At 42.7% G+C, this 22,147-nt stretch overlaps 4 protein-coding genes across 7 annotated transcripts; 2 read left to right on the top strand and 2 right to left on the bottom strand.

Annotated features, from left to right (window-relative positions):
• Positions 1-27: 27 nt before the first annotated feature.
• On the top strand, positions 28-3,664 carry eif2b1 (eukaryotic translation initiation factor 2B, subunit 1 alpha). 2 transcript variants are annotated; one of them, XM_041073116.2, is made up of 10 exons: positions 28-154; positions 1,255-1,316; positions 1,405-1,506; positions 1,716-1,852; positions 2,280-2,396; positions 2,487-2,599; positions 2,690-2,758; positions 2,836-2,911; positions 3,273-3,398; positions 3,473-3,664. In XM_041073116.2, exons 2-10 carry the CDS (start codon positions 1,304-1,306, stop codon positions 3,626-3,628), a joined length of 909 nt encoding a protein of 302 aa, XP_040929050.1. In that variant the 5' UTR covers positions 28-154; positions 1,255-1,303; the 3' UTR covers positions 3,629-3,664. The 2 variants fall into 2 exon arrangements, with proteins under 2 accessions (XP_040929050.1, XP_029025106.1); XM_029169273.2 differs by lacking the exon at positions 28-154 and adding an exon at positions 575-597.
• ddx55 (DEAD (Asp-Glu-Ala-Asp) box polypeptide 55) lies at positions 3,665-7,734 on the bottom strand. The gene is made up of 14 exons (XM_029169205.3): positions 7,545-7,734; positions 7,404-7,454; positions 6,686-6,772; positions 6,478-6,569; positions 6,318-6,380; positions 5,980-6,129; positions 5,453-5,642; positions 5,272-5,354; positions 4,953-5,084; positions 4,766-4,858; positions 4,585-4,699; positions 4,309-4,477; positions 3,936-4,222; positions 3,665-3,859 (listed from the first exon to the last, which is right to left on the bottom strand). The coding sequence occupies exons 1-14, from the start codon at positions 7,638-7,640 to the stop codon at positions 3,704-3,706; spliced, it is 1,764 nt and encodes a 587-aa protein (XP_029025038.1). The 5' UTR covers positions 7,641-7,734; the 3' UTR covers positions 3,665-3,703.
• A 260-nt stretch (positions 7,735-7,994) lies between these two features.
• On the bottom strand, positions 7,995-11,307 carry tmed2 (transmembrane p24 trafficking protein 2). 2 transcript variants are annotated; one of them, XM_029169300.3, is made up of 5 exons: positions 10,946-11,307; positions 10,265-10,457; positions 10,066-10,083; positions 9,313-9,420; positions 7,995-9,221 (listed from the first exon to the last, which is right to left on the bottom strand). In XM_029169300.3, the coding sequence occupies exons 1-5, from the start codon at positions 11,123-11,125 to the stop codon at positions 9,097-9,099; spliced, it is 624 nt and encodes a 207-aa protein (XP_029025133.1). In that variant the 5' UTR covers positions 11,126-11,307; the 3' UTR covers positions 7,995-9,096. The 2 variants fall into 2 exon arrangements, with proteins under 2 accessions (XP_029025133.1, XP_029025134.1); XM_029169301.3 differs by lacking the exon at positions 10,066-10,083 and having other exon boundaries at positions 10,946-11,300.
• A 1,038-nt stretch (positions 11,308-12,345) lies between these two features.
• On the top strand, positions 12,346-22,147 carry ptpn11a (protein tyrosine phosphatase non-receptor type 11a). Of its 2 annotated transcripts, none has more exons than XM_029169199.3 (16): positions 12,346-12,653; positions 13,658-13,780; positions 14,994-15,188; positions 15,878-16,070; positions 16,823-16,942; positions 17,052-17,165; positions 17,269-17,365; positions 17,456-17,553; positions 17,664-17,822; positions 18,188-18,319; positions 18,452-18,606; positions 18,694-18,761; positions 19,109-19,260; positions 19,351-19,469; positions 19,554-19,659; positions 19,882-22,147. In XM_029169199.3, the coding sequence occupies exons 1-15, from the start codon at positions 12,640-12,642 to the stop codon at positions 19,621-19,623; spliced, it is 1,809 nt and encodes a 602-aa protein (XP_029025032.1). In that variant the 5' UTR covers positions 12,346-12,639; the 3' UTR covers positions 19,624-19,659; positions 19,882-22,147. The 2 variants fall into 2 exon arrangements, with proteins under 2 accessions (XP_029025032.1, XP_029025030.1); XM_029169197.3 differs by having other exon boundaries at positions 12,348-12,653; positions 17,456-17,577.

Here is a 22,147-nt window from a genome sequence, read left to right as displayed (position 1 = left end):
TGGAGCCGTGAGTGTCGCTGCTGCGCGAGCACGGGAACAAAGAGGCCGCAAACTGGCTGGATGCGCGGGGGTAACACCCGGCCCCAGCGGGCACCAGTACCCGGCAGAGAGCTGAAGCGGAAGCAGGAGCCAAAACACGGGCTCAAAGATCAAAGTAACAGGCCTGCGCTCATCACGTCGCCTTAATATGAATACCTTAATATACCGTAATAGACTAATGGTCTACTACTGAACTAATGGTTCAGTTTATGCTGAATGTCTGTTTTTACAGCAGTGATTATGATGTGATCGCTTTAACTGCGGCCCAGCAGCTGGGCATTAGGACCGCTGCAGTTGGTAATGTTGAACTAATTTCAGCCAGCGTGCGTCACACAGGTGGTTAAACATCACAACACATCGTTTATTAACTCATTGCACGACTTACGACTTGAACAGAAACTGTCAAATAAGATGCTAAATTAAAAAGTACAATATTTACCCTTTTTTTAGGTGTAAAAATTAAAGAAATAGCAAATCCAAATACTTAGGTAAACCAGATATACCAAAAGAATGACTGTCCAAAGAACTTTCAGACAAGAAACGTCGGACAATGAACCTGTGAGTCACAAGTGGAGCTGTCTTTGTTTTTAAAGGTTATTTAACAAAACATTGACACAATGGTAATTACGTTTATTAGATTTTTAAAGTTTGATTATTTCCAGTACATCTCACGCATAAATTGTCAAATCAAAGTTGTTTCTTGTTTTATTTAACCACCATTAGGTAAAGAAAGAAAGACATTCCATTTAAATGTATTTGGTCCTAAAAAAATCTTATGGAAAACATAAAAATTAAAATAAACTTGAACAGCCACTAAGAAGAAGTTTCGACCAATCTTTTACTATATTTTAACAAATTTGATATTGAAATTCAACTGATTCCGACAGCACCCGAAGGCGTCAGGACGTTACTGATGAACACGCCGTCTTTCGTCATTTTCCTGCGACGCATAAACGCAGGCTCGCGCTCTTAGCATTGACAGTGTGTATATCGTGACAACAACGATTTACAGACAGAATTAATCTGTTTTTATGAGCGGTTATATTTGCCTGTGACACGAGTAATTAATGAAAACGTTTATTTTGAATAGGGTAAAATTTGGATTTTAGACTGAGGAGTCAGCGGCTCTGCGTGGAAGCATGTGTCAACAAAGTAGAAAGTGACTCAAGCAACTGGGTAAAAATTAGCCAAGTGTGCTTTACTGGTTTGTTGCAGCCTTCAAACTACAACCTTCGGTGCTGTAGACGTTCGTGTGGGCTCCAGAATGAACGAAGAAGGTACGTGCGGGCTTCTCGCTTCTAGTTTCTGGTCATGTCCCGTATCTTAAACAGAGTTTAACCCGTTCCTTACTATGGCCCCGGGCAGAGCTGGTGGAGTACTTCAGGGATCAGCTGAGGAAGGACCCGGACACGGCCTCAGCGGTGGCTGCCATCCGCACTCTGTTGGAGTTTCTCAAGAGAGACAAAGGTGGGGTCGGGCCCTGCACCCGCACGGGAAGGGGGGGGGGGGGGGGGGGGGGGGGGGGGGGGGGGGGGGGTATGTACAGGATCGGTGGTACATTTGCAGATAGTGAGTCCTCCATGAGTGACTGAAGAAGCTAAGTTTGCATAACACAACAAACTGCTGGTACACCGGTGTCAGCTCTAGCCTCGGTTCACATGTTCCTTCCCCTTCAGGCGAAACCATCCTGGGCTTGAGGGAGAGTCTGACATGGGCCAGAGACTGCTTGACAGAAGTGGACTCCTCTGTGGCCGTGTCATCAGGAGGGGAGCTCTTCCTGCGCTTCATAAGCCTCACCTCCCTGGAGAACCAGGTAAGAAGCATCTTATTGCCTCCCACTGAAGATCCAGGCAAAAGAGGTGATGAGAGAGGAAACCCATTACCAGGGACATGACTCGTCCTTTACGCTGGACCATCATCTGCAGCGACGTCTGTCTCCTGTGTGTTAAGTGGTGAAGGTTTAGGTTTAGTACTTGTGTACGTTACATTACATGTGACCTTTACTCCTTTTTACACTTTAGAGAAAATTAGAAAGATAAACTAATAATTATATATAAACTACCCATTAAAAGCACCTTCAGACCTGATGCACTACACTATTATAATCATTGCTTCAAATTAATAATTTAAAGCTCCCAATATTAAAGTGAAATATTTATATGCTTCCAGCCAGAGAGTAGAAAATTAAACAATAGTTTTTTGGATCTTGGGTTAAACTCTCTCCCCTACTGCTCCATCAGGATCTATCTCGCTGTAAAAAGGTAATGGAGGAGAGAGGAGAACTTTTTCTAGAGAAAATCTCCATGTCCAGGACCAAGGTTGCAAAGCTTTGTCACACCTTCATCAAAGACGCTGCTGTGAGTAGAGCACATGTTGAACATTTGATTTGCCGCTTTGTGCATTTAACAACTCATTTTCTTCCTGACATTCAAACATTCCTCTGACAGAAAATCCTGACACACTCCTACTCCAGAGTTGTCCTCAGGGTGCTGGAAAAGGCTGCAGCTGAGAAGAAACGCTTCTCTGTGTATGTGACTGAATCGCAGCCTGACTTGGCCGGGTGAGAGAGAGCAGTGGCACTAAACTGGAGCTTTGTTTTAGTCTGAAAGGGAAACTCGCTGAATGTGAACGGTTTTGTCTCTTTATTTAGGCGTCATATGGCAGAAGCCCTGAGAAAACTCAATGTTCCAGTAACTGTGGTACTGGACGCAGCTGTGGGGTAAATAAAATGCATATTAAGAATTTATTAGGAAAAAAATGCAGCTTCAACTCAGCAGATCTGTGTTTTGTTCACAGTTATGTCCTGGAGAAAGTGGACCTTGTCATAGTTGGTGCAGAAGGAGTCGTGGAGAGCGGAGGAATTATCAACAAGGTGCCTTTCAGGAAGTAGTCAGGGGCGTGTATCACGCATCCTGCTGAGTAGTCGTACCTTTAAAATTAATAGTAGTGATTTTATTTTTGAGGTTATTATACTTTTTCTCCATTACCTTTGATAACCTTTACTATTTTTGGTGGTGGAGCCCAAAATCTGAACATAAATACAAAGTATTCATCAGATGCACAGACTGCAAACGGTTTTGCTTAGACTTGATGAACGTTTAAATGAACATCTGTGTTCATCACATCTGTAGCTTTACAGGCAGTTTGTAGATCACTGATGTGCAAATGCTGATGTTCTGAAATGAACTGGCACTGGAAACGCTCACTGAGACCTTTGAACTCTGCTGTCACAGATTGGTACGTACCAGACGGCAGTGTGCTCGAAAGCTCACAACAAGCCCTTCTACGTTGTGGCAGAGAGTTTTAAGTTTGTTCGCCTCTACCCGCTCAACCAGCAGGACGTCCCGGACAAATTTAAGGTGTGACGCAACAAGTAAATTTCTCATTCACTGTCCTACGGAGAACAATTTAACCAGTCACGTTTTCTCCACAGTACAAAGCAGACACGCTGAAGACAGTTCCAAACCTTTCAGACGAGCATCCAATGATCGACTACACGCCTCCCTCCCTCATCACCCTCCTGTTTACCGACCTGGGAGTCCTCACCCCGTCTGCCGTCAGCGATGAGCTCATCAAACTCTATTTATAACTCGCTACACAACTCAAATAAAAACCATCAACTAAACACACTTCAGGATTTTTTTATACAGATGCTTGTTTTAAATCAAATGTCTTCGTCTGAACTGTCTGTTTTGTGTTTTGCCCCCCTTGTCATCTGTTTGTCAAAGGCCTCCTCGCTGATTTGTCCTTTCTTGAGTTTCTTAAGGAGGCGAGTGTCATTCAGCAGCTCATTTATGTCTTCATCATCCACGTCTGATCCCTGCAGACAGAGAGAGAGAGACCTAAATAAAACCACTCCTGCTTAGTGCTTTGTAACAATCACTGAATTCAAATACCTCAATGTGTTTCCTCTTGGCTGTCATCTTTTTTCTGCGTTCTTGCTTGTTCTTCTGTTTGGACCAGGCCTTATTCTTCATGTTCTTTTTGGGAAGCGTCTTCTCTTTCTCTTTCAGCTCAGCCAGCATCTTCTGTCTCTGCTTCTCCCGGTTCTTGTCTTTGTAGCGGATGGTGTCTGTGTTCACTGTCGTCTCAACAAAGTCGGGGAATGTTTTCCCTCGCAGTTCAGGCATCTTCGGCAGGCGAAGTAGGGCAAACCCACGAGCTAGAGAGGCAAAGTCAAGATCTAGGCCCAGGAAGAAGCACAAACAGTTAGATTTGGTCTCTTAGATGAGGCAACTGATTGTGAAATGTCGGGTGTCTTGTTTTCACCTTTAATTCTGAATATGAGACTACATTCGTGTTTAGCATAAGCCTGGACATACGAGACAAAAGCTCTCATCCCTCTGTCAAACATGGCTCGGTCTGACAGAGCCATGGCCTTTACTTTATCCAGCACATCCACTACATCACCTATAGGAGGCATCTTCTGGAGAGGGCACTGAAGACGGTACAAGAGACAAGCTCAATTAAAAAGACTGCAGGGACGACCTCAAAACGCTCCCACGTAGGATTAGTGCGCAGTTCTGATTTAACAAACCCGCTCACCTTTTGGTTGATAGATAAAAAATTCACGTAGGATTCCTCCATCGGCATCAGAAAGACGAGGGCACTGCCGTGGTTACCGATTCGTGCCGTGCGTCCACATCGATGTACGAAGGAACTGAGGCAGAAATAAGTTTAAGTAACTTAAATATGTTCAAAGAGCCATTGGTGATGAGTCACTCACCTGGCACTGCTAGGAGGGTCGTACTGCAGCACCCAGTTCACATCGGGGATATCGATGCCTCTGGCCATCACATCTGTACACACCAAGATCCCACTGCAGCGCAACAAGGGAGACAGTTTCAGACCTTTCACCAGTCACACAGTAGCTGTTGCACGACCACGTCTGATGTACAGTCAATAATGTTCACCTTTTTTGCATCCGAAATTCTGCAAAGATTTTGTTCCGCTTGTGCTTCATCTTCCCGTGGATGCAGTGGACGGTGACTTTCTTTATCAGTGACTCCAGAGCTTGTCCGAAGTATTCGACACAGGCACACGTGCTGACGAAGAGAGGGCAACAAACAGTGTTACGACCAGCCACAGACCTGAACCTGCTCCAACCAGACTCATGTCTCAGTGTCTGCTCTGACAGATATTTTGTCAGACTGTACAGACCTCAACCATATATTTGTATATTTTCATTACTTGATTTGTTAATTGGCAAAAAGTAACAACAGATTAACATACCTGAAGAAAACTAGATGCTTCTCATGCTTGTGTTGCCTTAAAAACGCCACCAAGTTGTTGAATTTGTTCTCAGATCTGCATATCTAATGTGAAAATCACAATGGCAACACAACTTTTTACATGCTTACTTTTTAAAATGTTGAAAATGTTTTGTAACATGAGTGATGACAGCTGAACTCACGATGTAGTAGTTGGCGAGCCGAGATGGGGTTTTCTGGACGTGGGTGGCAGCCACCCCCTTCTCTTTGACTGTAATGCGAACTGGGTTCCTGAGCCCGGCTCTCACCAGCTTCTCCAGTTCCTGGGTCTGAGTGGCAGAAAATAAGCCTGTGCGCCTCTGTTTGGGCAGGAAGCTCAGGATGTTGTTCAGACTGGACACACAAACACACAGGGCTCAAAAAACATTAGGTTTATAAACACCTCTCAGGATCTGTTGTCTCCCTCGACCTGCTCACAACATCTGTCCTCTATCAAGCTTTTTACCAAAACAGCTCGACTAACAGGCTTTTCCTCACATGTCTGACTTCGTACCTGTTCTTCTGAAACTTCCAAAGCTCTGAGTGACCGCTGGTCATCTTGGACTGTATGAATCGTCCTTACTCCTGACATGCAGTGTGAAATGTTGTACCTTTTGTTGCACTGACCTCTAATCAGTTCAATGAAATGGAAACTGAAACAAACCAAATGCACCTGGCCAGAATTTCATACCTGGCCTCAAAGCCCATGTCCAGCAGTCGGTCCGCCTCATCAAGAACCAGCACGTCCAGACTCTTCACTGAGGCCGCCAAGTCCAGACCATCTGACTTCCTCCTGAACATGTCCTCCAGACGTCCAGGTGTTGCAATTACAATGTTCGCCCTGAAAAGCAGAAACACAAATTTAGATCCTGTACAGGGAGATTCTGGACTATCTGAGAGGTTATTATGGGATTTCACCACCAACCACGCAATAACAACACTTTCTTTCTGATGCTTCTTTCCCAACCTGTCCTTTAAAGCCTAAAACTACCTCTAAACCAATCATTTCAACAAATGGTCTTCATATACCCTTGTTGCTTGAACTTCTCCACATCCTCAATTGGATTGCTGCCACCGATCAGTAAGATTTGCCTGAAAAACAAATGCATTCAAAATTGGTTAGTTTCTTTGTGCCTTTACACACGACACATGATCAGAATTCGCTACTTCAGTTTTACACTCTACTCACGTAAACTGTGGAAACTTCTGGAGAAACATCTCAGTGACCTCGCTGATCTGAAGTGCTAGTTCTCTCGTGGGAGTGATCACCAAGGCACCAACCTGCACAAAGCATCATTTTAAGGCTTAACTGTGTCTAAGCGTTTCATTTACAGCATGTATTGTTAACATCTTTGCAGTAATGATAGCATCATTGTCATTAGTGTTATCATCATTACCTGCATCTTCCTCAGCTTCTCTTCTCTCTTAAGCAGCCGCTCAATAATGGGAAGGAGGAAAGCCAGAGTCTTTCCACTCCCAGTCACCTGTAATGACAGCAACAAAGGAAATGCACACCCAAAATCAAAACTGATCTTAGAGGCGAAGTACCATTGTTTTTGTATGTGATGATAATACAGAGGGTAATAAAATGTTAACTGAGGGTCTAGAAAGGATATTTCCTCATTAGGGCATAAATACATATAAATACAAGTATTAGCAAAATACAGTTAATGTATCGAAACTAAAAACACTCAAGTGGCACATGTAATTTCAAGTTCAACCAAAAATCCAAAAACTCATATGTACTGAGTTCATAATTATGGATGACATAATCTTACTTTTGAGTTGCACAAATGTTATTAAGTACATTATTTTTGTGTCCATCCAGTTATTTCAATGTTAGGACTTAAATATTTAAAGCAGGTTATTTATTCAGGTCTTCAATAATAACAATTATCAATTATCAATTAACAATTATCAATTTTTTTGCATTTATATACAAACATTTATGAATATATTCTTTTTTTATATTTTGAAATGTTGAGGTAGAACTGAATCGTATACTTGCACTGTTGCTCCAGCGTAGTATTTTGTGTGTACATAATACTGTACACATTCTTCATTATTGTTACTGCACTATCAGGTAAGTTTATTACCAGAAATAACTGGACTCACCGCTTCGGCAGCCACATCCTTGTTGCTCATGAACAGCGGGATACAGGCAGACTAGAGACACACGTTGGAAACAGGTCAAACGTTGCATTCTGTTGTACTTTAGCTGTTGGGTGTCGCTCAGATTGAAAGGCTCGTTGTTACCTGCACTGGAGTCATGTGCGTGAATTTCAGCTCTTCGAGCGTTTGTAAAACTCCCTCGCTGAGTTTCACTGGTAGACTGAGCCACGTCCCGTCCATCCTGGAGAATAGGAACCTCTGACCAGCCTTGGGGCGTAAAGCTAGTTCCACTCACCACGCTGCTTCTCTTTCCGGGCGCGCTGATGTTTACACGCCGGGTGGGAACAGAAGCGCAACATCTATAGTTCCCGTCATGTTTCTTATTCCTTCTGATGGAATTGCCGTATAGCAGTAGGTTTTGTTCAAATGTATGTATATTTATAACAATTTTAGTAAACTCAATTTAAATTTAGGACCTTTGCTTATAATGTAGATTTTTGACTTGTCATAGCAGATACACAACAGAACCAATTAACAAAATGTCATTCTTCAAAAATTTACGTTTCTGGGGTCAGAAAGAAATTCACACAATGGTACAGAATATTGGCTTTATTATGAAACCTGGGGTATTTAACACAGAACCAGTCTACATTTTTACAGATCCATTTATCAGATTTTTTGTAATCACAAAAAAGGGGAGAGACTGTGTACAGAGCAGTTTATCTGCTCAAGCTCACCTAAAATGTTAATACAAAACTGGAGCCTATTCAGTGACATGCAGCTGAGTGCTAACTGTGAGGCTGCTGCCTTGGACGTCAACTTTTAAACTTTGTATGGGGAAAGAAAAACAGCTGCATGTTGCTGTATATACTCGTGGGAAGAAAAACAAGCAATTTGTATACAATCGTATAATTTAAAACCCCCATCCCCAACAATATAAGAAGAACTAAAGCACACAGCAGTCATTAGGCGTCGTACCCCCACCTGTCCAGCCAATCAATGTGTAACATGAATTCAATATCCCTTTAGGAAACTTTAAAAGGGTTCGAACGTTACATCAGTGTGTGAACTCTTAGAACAAAACAAAACAAAAAAAAAAATAATTCTTTCACCCATGAAACCATTTTCAGAACTACAGAGAGTGGGACTGTGTCCTGCCCCCAGAATGAATCGCTTTAAATAAAGCTGGAGTTTCCCTTACAGACCAGCAAAGTAAATCCTTCAGTAAACCTTTAGATGAATTCATCAGGAGTGCAATTTGTTTTCCAATTTGTTGTCCGAGAGCCTTAGCATGATGTACAGATATCACATATCTAAATGCCTGTGCATCACACACATTGAGCTAATGCGTCGTTTATTAATTTTAAAAGGTTTGGTAGAAATCTTGTGACAACTCTTCATACTTGTTTTGCCTGACCTATATTCAAATTATAAGCCGCACAAAGTCTGAAACGTAGTCACTTAATTTGGACTTAACTGTAATTATAACAATATTTGACAAACAATGCTAGGTAAATTAATTGTTTGTTGTGGGCTCCAAACATACATTACATTAAAAAGAAGTAACTGAATGTGTGAGACAACAAAACATGTGAAATCTGGTCTTTACTCAAAACTGCCAGCCTCGTTTTCAGATTGTAAATAGCCATCCTGGTGGTGGAGAAAACAGTGGAGGACACGGGATCATTTAAATGCACTAAACCACTCGCCGTACTTCAAAAAACCTTTTCAGGTAGTAAATCTGTCCAAGCGTCATCGCCACCAAGACCAGAGCTTCGAAAAACGACCACAGCACCACTCGGCTATTTGTGTTGTCGTTGACTGGAGGGAGGAGAAAAGGCAGATTCATGAGTTACGTGCATGAATAATGTTCATTAGTTTCCACACAAGCCATTATTGGACTAGGACTCACTTGCTCTGTGTATCCTCTCACGGACCTCCATGTACTCCTGCTCATGCTTCACAGCCGTCATGGCCACTGCCAGTTCATTAATCATCTCCTCCAGCTTGTTTTGGTGAGCTGAACACAGGTAGAAGGCAACAGAAGTAATCCATTAGTGACAGAGCCCAGGCACAGTATGTTAACAGGGTATTTTTTTCCCCATTGTGCACCAATAAATGCTTACAATCCAATCGCTGCATTTCAGTGAACAGTGAATTTTATTCACAGATCTAGTTTATATTAATTGCACTTAGATTTATGTAAACTCATGTTGCAGTACTCGTTTCCCCAATAGTAGTCTTCAACTGCAGGGAATGTTCCTAAGGTACAAACGCAGAAATCTACGAGAATATGTAACCACTTAGTATCAGAGTGATTTCAAGACCAATATCAAACTCCACAGAGGGTTACTTTTGTACTTTTTGTCGCCATCTTTATCTCACTCAGGTCTCATATTTGTCAGATCTCCCCAATCCATCAGTGAAATTAGTTCAATAAAAGTTAAAGCTCAACCAACATGCATATGCTGCCACATACATAACATTCACACGTTTTTCACCACTGACATGTTCTCGCTGTGCAAAAAAATAAATAAAACCATTCCCAAACAACCCAGCTGGTGGTGTAGTGCTTTATATTAGTTTTTTACTATAAAAACACAGACTAGAAACAGCTCTGCAGTGCATTGCAAACTCAACCACCACAGTCCACCCTGTGCCCTACCATCCCAGCTCTCGCCACCTAGGAAGAGAAAAGGTGTCCAAATAAAGTCAAACAAAAGGGAAAAGAGCACAAGCAATGAGAGAAGAACACTAATAGATGAAAAGCTGGCCTGTGGTCATCACTGAAAGTAAGATTAGACTAATGGAAAATGTGGAGTTTCTTGATTTTTTTTTTTAAGCAAATAGACACCCTGCGTTACCTTCCGTCTCCATGTCTTGGCCTTTAGGTGCCTCCCCAATATCAATGGTGAACATCACAATCTTAGGTGTCATGGTTGACATCTTGTTGCTAAAGCAAAACTTGTAGGTTCCATCCATGTGGGCTGCCACTGAGTATTTTCCACTGGACTCTCTGTCACCTTTGTAGATCTGCTTGCCGTCTGGCCCTGTGATCTGGACAGGAAACGAACAAAAGAAACACACGAATGACATTAGAACTGGTGGCAACATATGGTAGCACCAAGAGTGCGCACACAGTATTTAGTGGTGCATTTTAAAAGGAACAGTAGCGATTCCACAGACAGCACAACTAAAGCGGATTAGCAAGGTTCAGTTTTGCACTGAATTGTTCGATTTGACACCTTATGTTGTATACGGGCAGGATAGTCAGCAATGCTAACGCTTCCTGCAAGGAATGTCACAATCAAAGCTGTTCTAACAATGTACTTATAATATATTGTAAATAGATTAAAGTGTATAACACAACTTAAACGCCTTCAATTTGTAGCCTGAGCAACTTAACAAGCAACACCTGACGATACGCAGGGATACAGCGCTAGCTCACTGCTAACGTTAGCAAGGCCTTGCTGCAGGCTAATTCATACGAAACGTTACTAGGCAGTGTCAGGTGGTTGGCTTTTACTGCCAGTGGATCCTCTTACCTCCACATCGATGTCCAGAAAGCCTCCTTCGGCTACCTCGAACATAAGGCCCATCTTGGTGCCGGAGTTGACCTTTTCGTAGAAGCATTCCTCGGCATGGGCGTCTATGCTAACGAAGTAGCCGGACGCAGTGGCAGAGAGGACGGCCAGCAACAAAACCAGCTCAGAGACGGTAAACATGATTCTAATGCTTTGCAAAGCGCTCACGGTGTTATAAAGGACCGGCCTCGAATCGGTATGCTCCGCAGGAGCGCAGGATGTCAGGCTGAACTAGAGAAGCGGGAGAGGAACGCACCAGCTTTAGCTGCTCCGCGAATGCCACGTACGGGTTTATACGGCGGCCCGAGAGGGACAAACGTCATCGGAGCGAACCAGGCGCAGTAAATGAAGGAAGAAACCAGCAGAACGTGTGATTCACAGCTTTACCCCCGTCTCCACGCGCGCAGGAAGATTATATTATAGTATTAAAAATGGCATAGTGACAGAGCAAAACCCTGTATATCAACTTAACTGAGTATTTATATGGTGTTTGATCTATCTCACATTTATTTGGAGACACAAGTGCAGTATTATAGACTAGATGCTTTCATGTATCATTATTATTAATATCATTTCTATCTGAGCAACCTCACCTTGCAACTGTCTGAGAGGATTTCCAGCAGGGAAATAGATCGCTTCTGCCACATCCTCCTATTTTATGTCATCATCAGCTGTTACCATTAGGCCTGAACAGATTACTATTGCCACAGCTCTGTGTAACAAATACACAGCCGGCCTTTTCACATGGTATTTGCAGTGACAGTCATCTGTGATCACATGCTGAGAAGGAAGGAGCAAATGTGTTGAAAAAATGGTCAATCACATAAAAACAAATTATAAAACTCACTGTTTGTTTAAAAAGAAAAATACAAGTATGGTTTGTAATGAGTAGAAGTAAAAGTACACTCCATATTAAATTTTCTGTGCTTTGATGAAGCTAAATTACAGATATAACAAGTATCTGAAACACCTATGAATCTAGTCTTGATAGCATGAGAGTTATTCAACAGGTGCCTAACAAATACGTGTGCGTAGGACTAATTTGTTTAGTCTAACCATGAACAGAAAACCATTTGAAAAACGAGATTTTTTACTAACTAATGAAAACAATGAATGATTTGTGTTACTAAATGATTCGGTATGAAGCTTCATTTAATGACAACATCACAAACAAGCAGTTTAAAAAGTCTTTGAATCTTCACGGTTTCCTCGTCACTTTAGTTTGTATTAAGGATTATAAGAACCGTGAAATATATTTTCAGTGAGCATGCGCGAAGTGAAAGCGACTAAGCGCTTTACTTATGTCACGCTGTTCGCCGGACGGGCCGAGCTGCGGGGCTTCCTGTAAGGGGCGAGGTGGGCGGGAAGAACGGCCGCCGCGGTTGAGCAGATCCGCGCACCCTATGTTTTGTCGCATGTTTGGTGACGTCCAAGAACCGACTCGATCTAAAGTCTCCGGGGCTGAGGCCTAGAGACTTTTTATAACCCAAAGCCTTAACGTTTGTTGTGGATGACTGGAAATCGATGCCCGTTTCGAGCGGATGTGACCCGATGAAGCGCTTTGCCCACTGACTGAAGCAGAGACGGTCGGAAACGTCAGCCAGCTAATCGGAGCTAACTGCTAATTGCCAGCGAGGAAGTGAGCGACGAAGAAAATGACATCTCGGAGGTAACGCCAAGTGAAGACTGTCTGGAAAACAACGTCCGCTCATAGCGTTAGCAGCATCTAGCTAACTTTACTGGAACTCAGCTGTTTGCGTTTTATATCCCACTTAACAAGCGCTGGCTTGGTCGATGTTTCTGGAAAAAAAATAGACGGCACTGAAATAGCTATGTACAAATAGCTTAATAAAGCAGGCACGTACAGTTAAATCTGTAACACTGGCATAAACCGTTTTATAATAAAAATCTGTGGCAGTCAATCTGAGACTCTGCTTAGCGGTTGGGAAAGTTAAAACAAGCTAGCTTCAAAATTTGGCTGCTGAAAGATCATGAATATAAAATAAATCTCTGTGTTTAAAGTTTGTCGAACAACCCTCACCAGTTATGTTTAACTGTTTATTTAGCCCGGGAGACGTTCAGGATTATACATCTCATCAAAATTAAATAAAACGCCAGAAAAACAACGACAAGACCAGTCTGAGTGGTCTGTCACTGTTTGTACCGCTGCTTGTCCCCTTCTTGCAGAGAGACAACGGAGAGACCAGAATAATGCAGGCGTGTTACATTCAATTGGATGTAACAGATGTGAGCAGAGACTGTAAAGACTGGGTTTATGAGAAGACATTGAGCAACTCCAGCACACACAATCTAAACCTCTGGAATAATGTCAAATTGCTGTTACGCAAATGTTTCAAACTCAAAGTGAACTGTGTTGAAATAATGCCGCAACTTGTTTTACCTTCTGCAAAGTCCTAAAAAGAAAGGTTTACTGGGATCATCACCAGTTCTCCTCACTAAACTCCACCACCGATTGTAATGCTCCTGCCATGTGGTTTATTCCAGCATCGTAGAGAATTTGGCATTGTTCCCCAGTACATTTAGGCTGTGTGTTGTCTCACTGTAATCTAAGATTCACCACACAGTTTCTTGCAGGACAGTGCTGCACTGTGGGTTTGTAAAAAAGACTTTCAGGTCTTCAGTCAGGCTGATGCCTGTTTTCTCCTCTTTCAGGTGGTTTCACCCCAACATCACAGGAGTGGAGGCTGAAAACCTCCTGCTGACTCGTGGAGTCGATGGCAGCTTTTTAGCCAGACCCAGTAAGAGCAACCCGGGAGACTTCACCCTGTCAGTACGGTAAGAGAAAGGCACAAAGCAGCCTTTGCCACAGGATTCACAGGACTGTACTGCTGTGTGCTGCTTAAGTTCTGTTCAAAAGCAGTGAAGATGAATCTAGAAATAAAACGAGTAAAAATCAGGTCATTGCAAATACAACTTAGAATGTAGCGCCCCGTGTCCTAGATGGGTAAACAGCACCGTGTTTGTTCACACATTTAACTATAGCGCTTTATGACATAAGTTAATTACTGCTGCTTTAAAGTGATTCAAGCACTGATTTCTGCCCTGTTTTTAAATGTGAACCATAATATATAATAGAGCTAACGCAGGATTGTTCAACAAAACAAGGCAGACATTTTTGACTAATTAAGAATAAGTTGTGGTTTAATCTCCTTTTAGCGAGTCATAAATTTTAAAGACGTAGTATCATTAACTCAGTTCAGCTGAAGGAGCCAATGTTATTTTTGTAACAGTCTCATATTTTAGCTGTGCAGTCTCTCATCTTGCTCCATATTTACTTCCTATGGAAACAAAACAAGTCATTTCCATGGGAGAACTAGTCTCTACTGGTTTAAACCAGCACACGTCTATCACTTTATATGCACATGTTGCCAGACTTAACCAAAAGTCATCCAAGGTTACGTGCGTCGCAGCCTCACAGCTGCCACAAGTTCTTCTTTCTGTTTTCCTCTAATCCTCTGTCGTTTTGTGTCACAAAGACTCGACTCGACTCCTCTGCATCTTATTGGTTCCTCACCTCATGCCATTAGAACAGATGATGTCCAAGTTGTTAATTGTGCATGTGACTTTCCGTAAAATGTGTTTTATCCCGAGTCCTCTAAGGTAATTAGCAGAAAGTTTGACATAAAGGAGCATCTTTTGGTTCAGTGCTTATTTTAGAACAACCTCCAATATTGCAAATGTTCATTATTCCTGTCATTGTCTCCCTGGAGAGCACAGTTCTGCAGGTTAACTCTGCAGCTGAGTTTTTCAAAATGACTGCAAAGAAATCGGCTTTTAAATACCCCAAATGACGAAAGCAGGGCTGCAGACATGGACGTAAGGGAAAACATAAGAGTGGTTCTGATGACTGTGTAATTTCATAGAAGGCAGAGTATATTAGCCACCTCCAACAATCTCTCTTTCTCTCTGTAAATACTGTGCAGATCAACCACAGCTTTTCCTCCAACATTCCTGCAAATGACTAAATGATCTTTTTCTTTCCCTGCAGGCGAAATGGAGCCGTCACGCATATTAAAATCCAGAACACGGGAGATTACTACGACCTCTACGGCGGGGAGAAGTTTGCCACTCTGGCAGAGCTGGTGCAGTATTATATGGAGCATCACGGACAGCTAAAAGAGAAAAACGGAGACGTGATAGAGCTCAAGTACCCACTAAACTGTGCCGACCCCACATCGGAGAGGTGAGGGATGACATTAGATGTTGGCTATGTTTGGGTTTGAGTTCTTACACTTGACCAGTTCACATTATCCTTTGAAGGACATTGTTTTATCTGTACAATCTGCTTTACAAGGTTCTACTCAGTTATTGTTGAAACTAGCATAAAGTTGACACAATTCTACAGAATGTGTATGTTACTGGGTCAGTTGCTCTTAGTTATCTTTTTGACCAAATATGAGCTGCGAACTGAGTCGAGTATCATAGGTTTGTCGGTTTAATAGATGACATAACATAAAGCAGACTTAATGTTAGAACGTTCTTATGCGTGCTGAAAAAGAGGAACTGCCCATGTAGCGGTTCTACACACATCATTACACGATCTTTGCTAACTAATGTCTGAACCTTGGCTACAAAACAAGGCCCAGTAAGAAAATGCAGCAACAGCCTCAGAATATAATCACGTTTACACCACACATTTAATAATTATATTATTTTTATTTATTTTTTTAAATTTACTATTATTATTATTATTATTATTATTATTATTATTATATTATTATAGTTTTCATCATTCAGATACTCACAGTGACAATGTTGTAACACAATTTGAGCAAACTATAAAATCTTTATTTTCAATGTGTTTATTCTGTCTTTTACATTTACATGTTCATAAAAGCACGTATTTCCAACATTTTTCCAACGTTTTGCCAGATGGTTCCACGGACACCTGTCTGGCAGGGAGGCTGAGAAGCTGCTGACAGAGAAAGGCAAGAACGGCAGCTTCCTGGTGAGAGAGAGCCAGAGTCATCCTGGGGACTTTGTTCTGTCGGTGCGAACAGGAGATGACAAGACGGACAGCAGCGACAGCAAGCCTAAAGTCACTCATGTTATGATCCGCTGCCAGGTAAATGTACACCAACTCGCTTTGCTGTCAGAACTGTAGTTAGGAAATCTATGTACTGTCTGTCTATCATCTGCATAACAATGAAAATTTATAAAATGCTATCTAATAATCTCACCTTGAGGAGACATGTATAGATTGAAAAGAATTGTACAAAGCACAGAACCCTGTGGAACTCCAAAGCTAAAGCCTTGTGCATATGGAGGACTTGTCATTATCATGAACAAACTGTAATCTGTTCAACAAATAGGATTTAAACCATCCCAATGCTGTTCCTTTAATTCTGATTCTATGTTCTAGTGTCTGTAATAGAATGGTTTGATCAATTGTATCAAATGCAGCACTAAGATCCAATAGGACAGGGACATACTTTGTCTGAAGCTAGGAGAAGATTAGTGGCTCTAACCAGAGTTGTTTCTGTGCTTTGGTGTTTTCTAAATCCTGACTGAAAATTATTCCTACTAAGGTGGTCGGATTATTGTCTAGCTTCAGTTTCTTTCAAGAATCTTAACGGGTAAATTTGAAATTGCCCTTTCTGATTTGTTTGTGATTTGTATAGTCTAGGTGGTCGGAGAGCAGACAGTCTCTATGCGATAATTAAAAAAGTTTGGTTTATAAGAGGGATGTGCTGCCTCTGTTATTTTCAGTCATCTGGTTTATTGTGTGTTTGCAAACTTATTGATCTACCTAATAATAGTTAGACTAATCCCTTGTTTGTGGAGCTGATATCACGTTTTTTCCCACATCTTGTTCAGCATGACCTGAAGTATGACGTCGGCGGAGGGGAGAGGTTTGACTCTCTCACTGATCTGGTAGAGCACTATAAGAAGAACCCCATGGTGGAAACTCTGGGCACCGTGCTTCAACTCAAACAGGTACCTGCCAAGTCTGTTCCTGTAAATATGACTCGTGTTCAACACAGTAAAAGCTAAAGCAACATGTGTTGCTTGTGATTTCTGTCCTGATTCATGTTCTCCTCTGCAGCCCCTGAACACTACTCGTATTAATGCAGCAGAGATTGAAAGTCGAGTCAGAGAGCTAAGCAAACTAGCAGAGGCCACTGACAAGGTCAAGCAGGGCTTCTGGGAAGAATTTGAGGTTTGTGTTCTGCTTCACTTCAAAGAGCAGGTCTGGACATAAATGTCAGCTTTTTGTATAATCTTTAAAAAACTTCACACTGTCTCGTTGTTTTCCAATTCAGACATTGCAACAACAGGAGTGCAAACTCTTGTACAGCCGCAAAGAGGGTCAGAGGCCGGAGAACAAGAACAAGAACCGATACAAGAACATTCTGCCTTGTAGGAAACACGGCTTCTCAGAATTACACCTCAGAGTTCTCCTGAAACGGGTTTTAAAACGCAACTGACTGGAATGTTTCTGTTTTCCAGTCGACCACACGCGAGTGGTGCTAAACGATGGAGATCCAAATGAGCCTGGCTCTGACTATATTAATGCCAACATCATCATGGTAGTATCCGCCACCATGGTAAACCCACTTCAAACTCAGGAGGCACATAATTTTTTCCTTCAACTTTGCATTATTCACATTCACTTGTTCTGCGCCATTCTCTGCTGAAGTCATGTCTTTATCTGCAGCCGGAGATGGACTCAAAGTGTAACAGCACCAAGGTGAAGAAGAGGTACATTGCCACTCAGGGCTGTTTGCAGAACACCATCAGTGACTTCTGGAGGATGGTCTTTCAGGAGAACTCTCGAGTCATCGTCATGACCACTAAAGAGGTGGAGAGAGGAAAGGTGAGCCAGGTCCAAACATCTGGGCTCGTGTCCATAATGTGGAACAACACTCAAACCTGGAGCGAATGTAGACTTACATCTTGAGATAACTAGGTCGACACCAGACACCTGATTATATGAAGGGCTGTAATTTGAGTCTTTCTTAAAATCATCTTTCATCTTTCTAAAAATAAAACACAAAAGATCAAAACCTTTCTTTCACTGAGTCACAACTTTGAAAAACTGTACGAACTTTAATTCCAATTCGTATAGAAATGTTGCAGAAGTAGTAAAATCTTTTTCATTTATCTCCACACAACTTCTTCCATTACTGTTTTAGCTTTTACAAAGAGGTTTTGATTAAAATGAAACTTGTGTCCCAACAGAGTAAGTGTGTAAAATACTGGCCCGACATGTCTGCTCTGAAGGAGTACGGTGCCATGCGCGTCCGCAATGTCAGGGAGACTGCTGCACACGACTACATCTTACGAGAACTCAAACTTTCCAAAGTCGGTCAGGTAAGTCCTGCGTTAGTCAAGGAGTTGAAAGGCTGTACTTAGTTGCTCAGAACACTTTTAACCTAAACTGAGTGAATGAGCTACGCTGAACCACTGCGCCTTCACAGCTGCTGTTCTGCTATGTGTATCCAGGGCAACACGGAACGTACAGTTTGGCAGTACCACTTCAGGGCCTGGCCAGACCATGGAGTCCCCACCGACCCAGGCGGTGTGCTGGACTTCCTGGAGGAGGTCAACCTGAAACAGGAGAGCATCCTGGATGCTGGCCCTATCGCGGTGCACTGCAGGTGAACACGCTGGAGGCACTCAACAGACAACACGGACAGTGACAGAGGACACATGTTAAGTCAAAGTCTCTCTCTCATGTTCTGCAGTGCAGGGATCGGGAGGACGGGGACATTTATAGTGATAGACATCCTGATAGATGTGATTAGAGAAAAAGGTGAGTCACATTTACACCATTTAGGTCCTTTTACAGTGTGGAGGCAGAAAACACAGTAAAGCAAACACTAAACTACAGCTGGAGCAGAAATGATAAACGCAATAATATAGCTCTTTGCACCTTAAGTATCATTAGTCCTGCTGAGTAGTACTTCACACATCTACAAATAAGTACTGTTTTTGAGCACTTCATTGGCTGAAACAGGAACACGTACGATTTTTATCATTGATGAGTTGACACAATTCAGTTCAGTTATATTGAATCCTGGATCCACTCTTGCTCCTGAGAGTCCAGTTCTCCTTCTGCGGTTTGAACAGTCGGCGTGAAATGTTGTTTTGGTGCTGCAGGGGTGGACTGTGACATCGACGTGCCAAAAACCATCCAGATGGTTCGTTCTCAGCGCTCGGGGATGGTGCAGACCGAGGCTCAGTACAGATTCATCTACATGGCCGTACAACACTATATAGAAACACTGCAGAGACGCATAGAGGAGGAGCAGGTGTGGAAACAAACCAATTCTTCATTCATTCATTTGTGTTTTTTATTTTGCTGTTGTTTCTAACCATTGTGGGGTTTTTTTTCCCTTTAGAAAAGCAAGATTAAGGGGCGCGAGTATACCAACATTAAATACTCTTTGTCTGACCTGACTGGAGGAGAGCAGAGCCCTTTGCCTCCCTGCACTCCTATTCCCACTCCCACCTGCACAGAGTGAGTGATGGTAACTAGTTGGTAACTAGTGACTATTATGAGCTGGTGAAGAAGTTTCTCACTGACGTATGTGCTCGTTGTCAGGATGAGGGAGGACAGTTCCAGGGTGTATGAGAACGTGGGTCTGATGCAGCAGCAGAAGAGCTTCAGATGAGATTCACGTTTGGACACAGGGCTTCAGAAGTTCAAGGTAAAAGCAGCTCAGAATCACTTAATTATTTGCTTCCAAGTTGATTTGAGGCAGAAGGAATTATGGCGTCTGAGGAAGACAAAACTAGAGACAAACACATCCACATACTCTCATTACAGAGCATGAAAAAGTATTTAAAGAATTTTTATTTACACCAACATCACGTGTCATCAACATGTGTAATAAATTGGTAATTTGTTTTGTCCTTTCTCTCTCCTTCAGGATCTCGATCGCTTGACGCCTGAGACTTGACTGTAATCACACGGAACAATGACAAAAAAAAGCAAACGGACCAGAAGTCAGGGTCCTCCTCCTTTTCTCGCTCATCTGACATGAACACTTTCCCTCGAGTTGAATCCTAAACCACTGTGATCAACAGCAGAGCCAAATCCCCACAAAACCACAGTTTGGGTTTGTACACGTCGTCCCAACAAGGGCTGCAAACAGCAGGCACAATCCTCAGAGGGAAACCCAGCTAACCTTTTGCTCACCTGTAGTTTGGATGTTTTATTTTCATTAACCAAGAGAAAAATGTGTGGGTTGTGTTGTAGATGAAAGTGAGGAGGTTCCTGTAGTAGGTCCAGATTTCGAAGCCAGTGTCTCCTCCATCTGTTAAGAGTTTAAGAAGACGAGACCTTGTTTGGGGACGGAAGCGGTTTCAGTTATACAAAGTTCCTGAATGAAGAAGTACCGGCGTCGTAGTGTGAAACCACATTCACTAATGATCCACTCACTTCTCAACACAAATTCCTTTCCTTTTGCACCGGAACTGCCTCAAAGAGAAACTTCAATCCAGGCCGTTCGAAGAGCGAACTAACGTTTTTGTTTTCTAACCCACCTCAGTGTTTCTGTTGGTTTCACTGCGCCTGTTATGTAACCATTCCTGAGCTCGAGCCGAATGTCCTTAATGCTGCACTTTTGTTTAGCGGCGTACACTTGGAGTCGAGCCTTGATTCGCTGGATGGTTTTATAAACGATCACATCCAAGGTTTGGGAGGGAGTTTTGAGCTTTCATGCACTTCTTCATTAAGTTTGGTGTGACGACATCCAGATTTCAGGGAAGTCTCTGTATCATAGACTCACTAGAGACGGCTGCCAAAAAGAAAAGTTGAAGTTTTATTAGTGTTTTTTTTTTTTTTTTCTAAGTGCGTATTACATTTGTTTTTCATTCATGTTCTTTAAAAGACGATTGCCTTTTGTGTACCGTTGCCTATTTCCAGCACCACATGTGCTTAATTTTTAAGAGTCACTGTTGTAAGAAGCAATCACATTTCTCAGCTTTGTGGATTAGTCGTGGTGGTGGTTGTAGATTTCACGTGCACACACAAGCAGACAGGTTTCTGTAGGACGGCGTCTTCCTGTCCTCTTCATGGTATTCAAACAGTTTGACACGTAGCTTGGCTTAAAGACTGGAAGAGGGGAAGCCATCCTTCATCCACTGCATCTAAAGCTACTTGTGTCTCCTTGTGTTCCTTTACAGTAGTAAATTAACAGCTTTGAAGGACGTACGTCTAAACGCTTTTTGCAATGGCTTCTTGGTGAAAACCCACCTGTGCGTTACCCGATGGGAGATTCTCTAGGATGCAGCAGCTGTTGGAAAGGGAGACGCTGGGTTGTTGCTAGCAATAATGTATGAAACGGCATTAAATCCAGTGAGGTTGGGTTTGATGGGGCGTTTAGAGGCCGTTTCAATCCAGGCTTAGAAACTAGGTATTAAAAAGCTGCAAGAGAAAACCACAGACTGGGGGAAAAAAAAAAACTCCATGTGTGTATTTCAAAGCGTCTCGACGCTGTGCTGAGGTGGCGAGTGTTCAGCAGCAGGGGCCAAACTAGTGGCACCTTTTGTTTCCCAGCTTCTGCACAAGCGCTGGCATCGCCGCGCCTTGACAAGCCACAGTCTCCTAACTGGACCGGCTCTGTCTCTGAGCGGAGGGGAGCCGCGTCGCTCTTAGCCTCGGCACTGCCATCAGCCTCCGGTGGTCCGGGCCCGAGCGGCCGCTGCCGCCTCCTCCTCCTCCTCCTCTCACTGGACGCATCGCTCATCTGCTGCAAGTGTTCTTTTAAACCGCATCCAACGGCTTAGTGTGGTCCATGAGTGGACAGAGGGTGTGTGTGTGTGTGTGTGTGTGTGTGTGTGCGCGCGCGCGCTGAGAGTGCAGCTGTCATGGTGCATAGACGTGCCTTCTATGTACACGCCTGTGTGACACACGTACAACAACCTGCTACACCGAAATGTGAAATGTTCCATCCTGAACAAAAATGGAAAGATGGTGACGGCAATGCAAACTATATTTTTAACATGTATATTGTACAGGAGTACTGGGTAGAGGAGAATGTACTTACTAAAACATATCTACTTGCCAATAAGAAATACTGTATGTATATTCCTACAGCTTTCTCTGTGACACAGGGGCTTGAGGTCTATTGTATGACTTTGGATGCAGTTAACCATGTTAACTTCCTCAATAACAATAAACGGTTGCTCACA

The sequence above is a fragment of the Betta splendens genome, chromosome 12 (genome assembly GCF_900634795.4).
Source record: "Betta splendens chromosome 12, fBetSpl5.4, whole genome shotgun sequence".
In the NCBI taxonomy this organism is placed as follows: domain Eukaryota; kingdom Metazoa; phylum Chordata; class Actinopteri; order Anabantiformes; family Osphronemidae; genus Betta; species Betta splendens.
The sequence above is the reverse complement of the archived record's forward strand: the minus strand, read 5'-3'. Positions and strand labels throughout refer to the sequence as shown.

Excerpts from the sequence above, each read along its gene's own strand:
- ptpn11a (XM_029169197.3), top strand. Across the intron at positions 16,943-17,051 it reads CCGTGCTTCAACTCAAACAG|CCCCTGAACACTACTCGTAT; the intron begins GTACCTGCCAAG and ends TCTCCTCTGCAG. Across the intron at positions 18,762-19,108 it reads AGATGTGATTAGAGAAAAAG|GGGTGGACTGTGACATCGAC; the intron begins GTGAGTCACATT and ends TTGGTGCTGCAG.
- eif2b1 (XM_029169273.2), top strand. Across the intron at positions 1,507-1,715 it reads GTTTCTCAAGAGAGACAAAG|GCGAAACCATCCTGGGCTTG; the intron begins GTGGGGTCGGGC and ends CTTCCCCTTCAG. Across the intron at positions 2,912-3,272 it reads GCGGAGGAATTATCAACAAG|ATTGGTACGTACCAGACGGC; the intron begins GTGCCTTTCAGG and ends CTGCTGTCACAG.
- ddx55 (XM_029169205.3), bottom strand. The coding sequence starts at position 7,640 with ATGGACGGGACGTGGCTCAGTCTACCAGTGAAACTCAGCGAGGGAGTT. Across the intron at positions 4,700-4,765 it reads GACCCTCCTAGCAGTGCCAG|TTCCTTCGTACATCGATGTG; the intron begins GTGAGTGACTCA and ends TTTCTGCCTCAG. Across the intron at positions 4,478-4,584 it reads TTTTATCTATCAACCAAAAG|TGCCCTCTCCAGAAGATGCC; the intron begins GTGAGCGGGTTT and ends TACCGTCTTCAG.
- tmed2 (XM_029169300.3), bottom strand. The coding sequence starts at position 11,125 with ATGTTTACCGTCTCTGAGCTGGTTTTGTTGCTGGCCGTCCTCTCTGCC. Across the intron at positions 10,458-10,945 it reads TTCTGGACATCGATGTGGAG|ATCACAGGGCCAGACGGCAA; the intron begins GTAAGAGGATCC and ends TTTCCTGTCCAG. Across the intron at positions 9,222-9,312 it reads TGAGAGGATACACAGAGCAA|TCAACGACAACACAAATAGC; the intron begins GTGAGTCCTAGT and ends TCCTCCCTCCAG.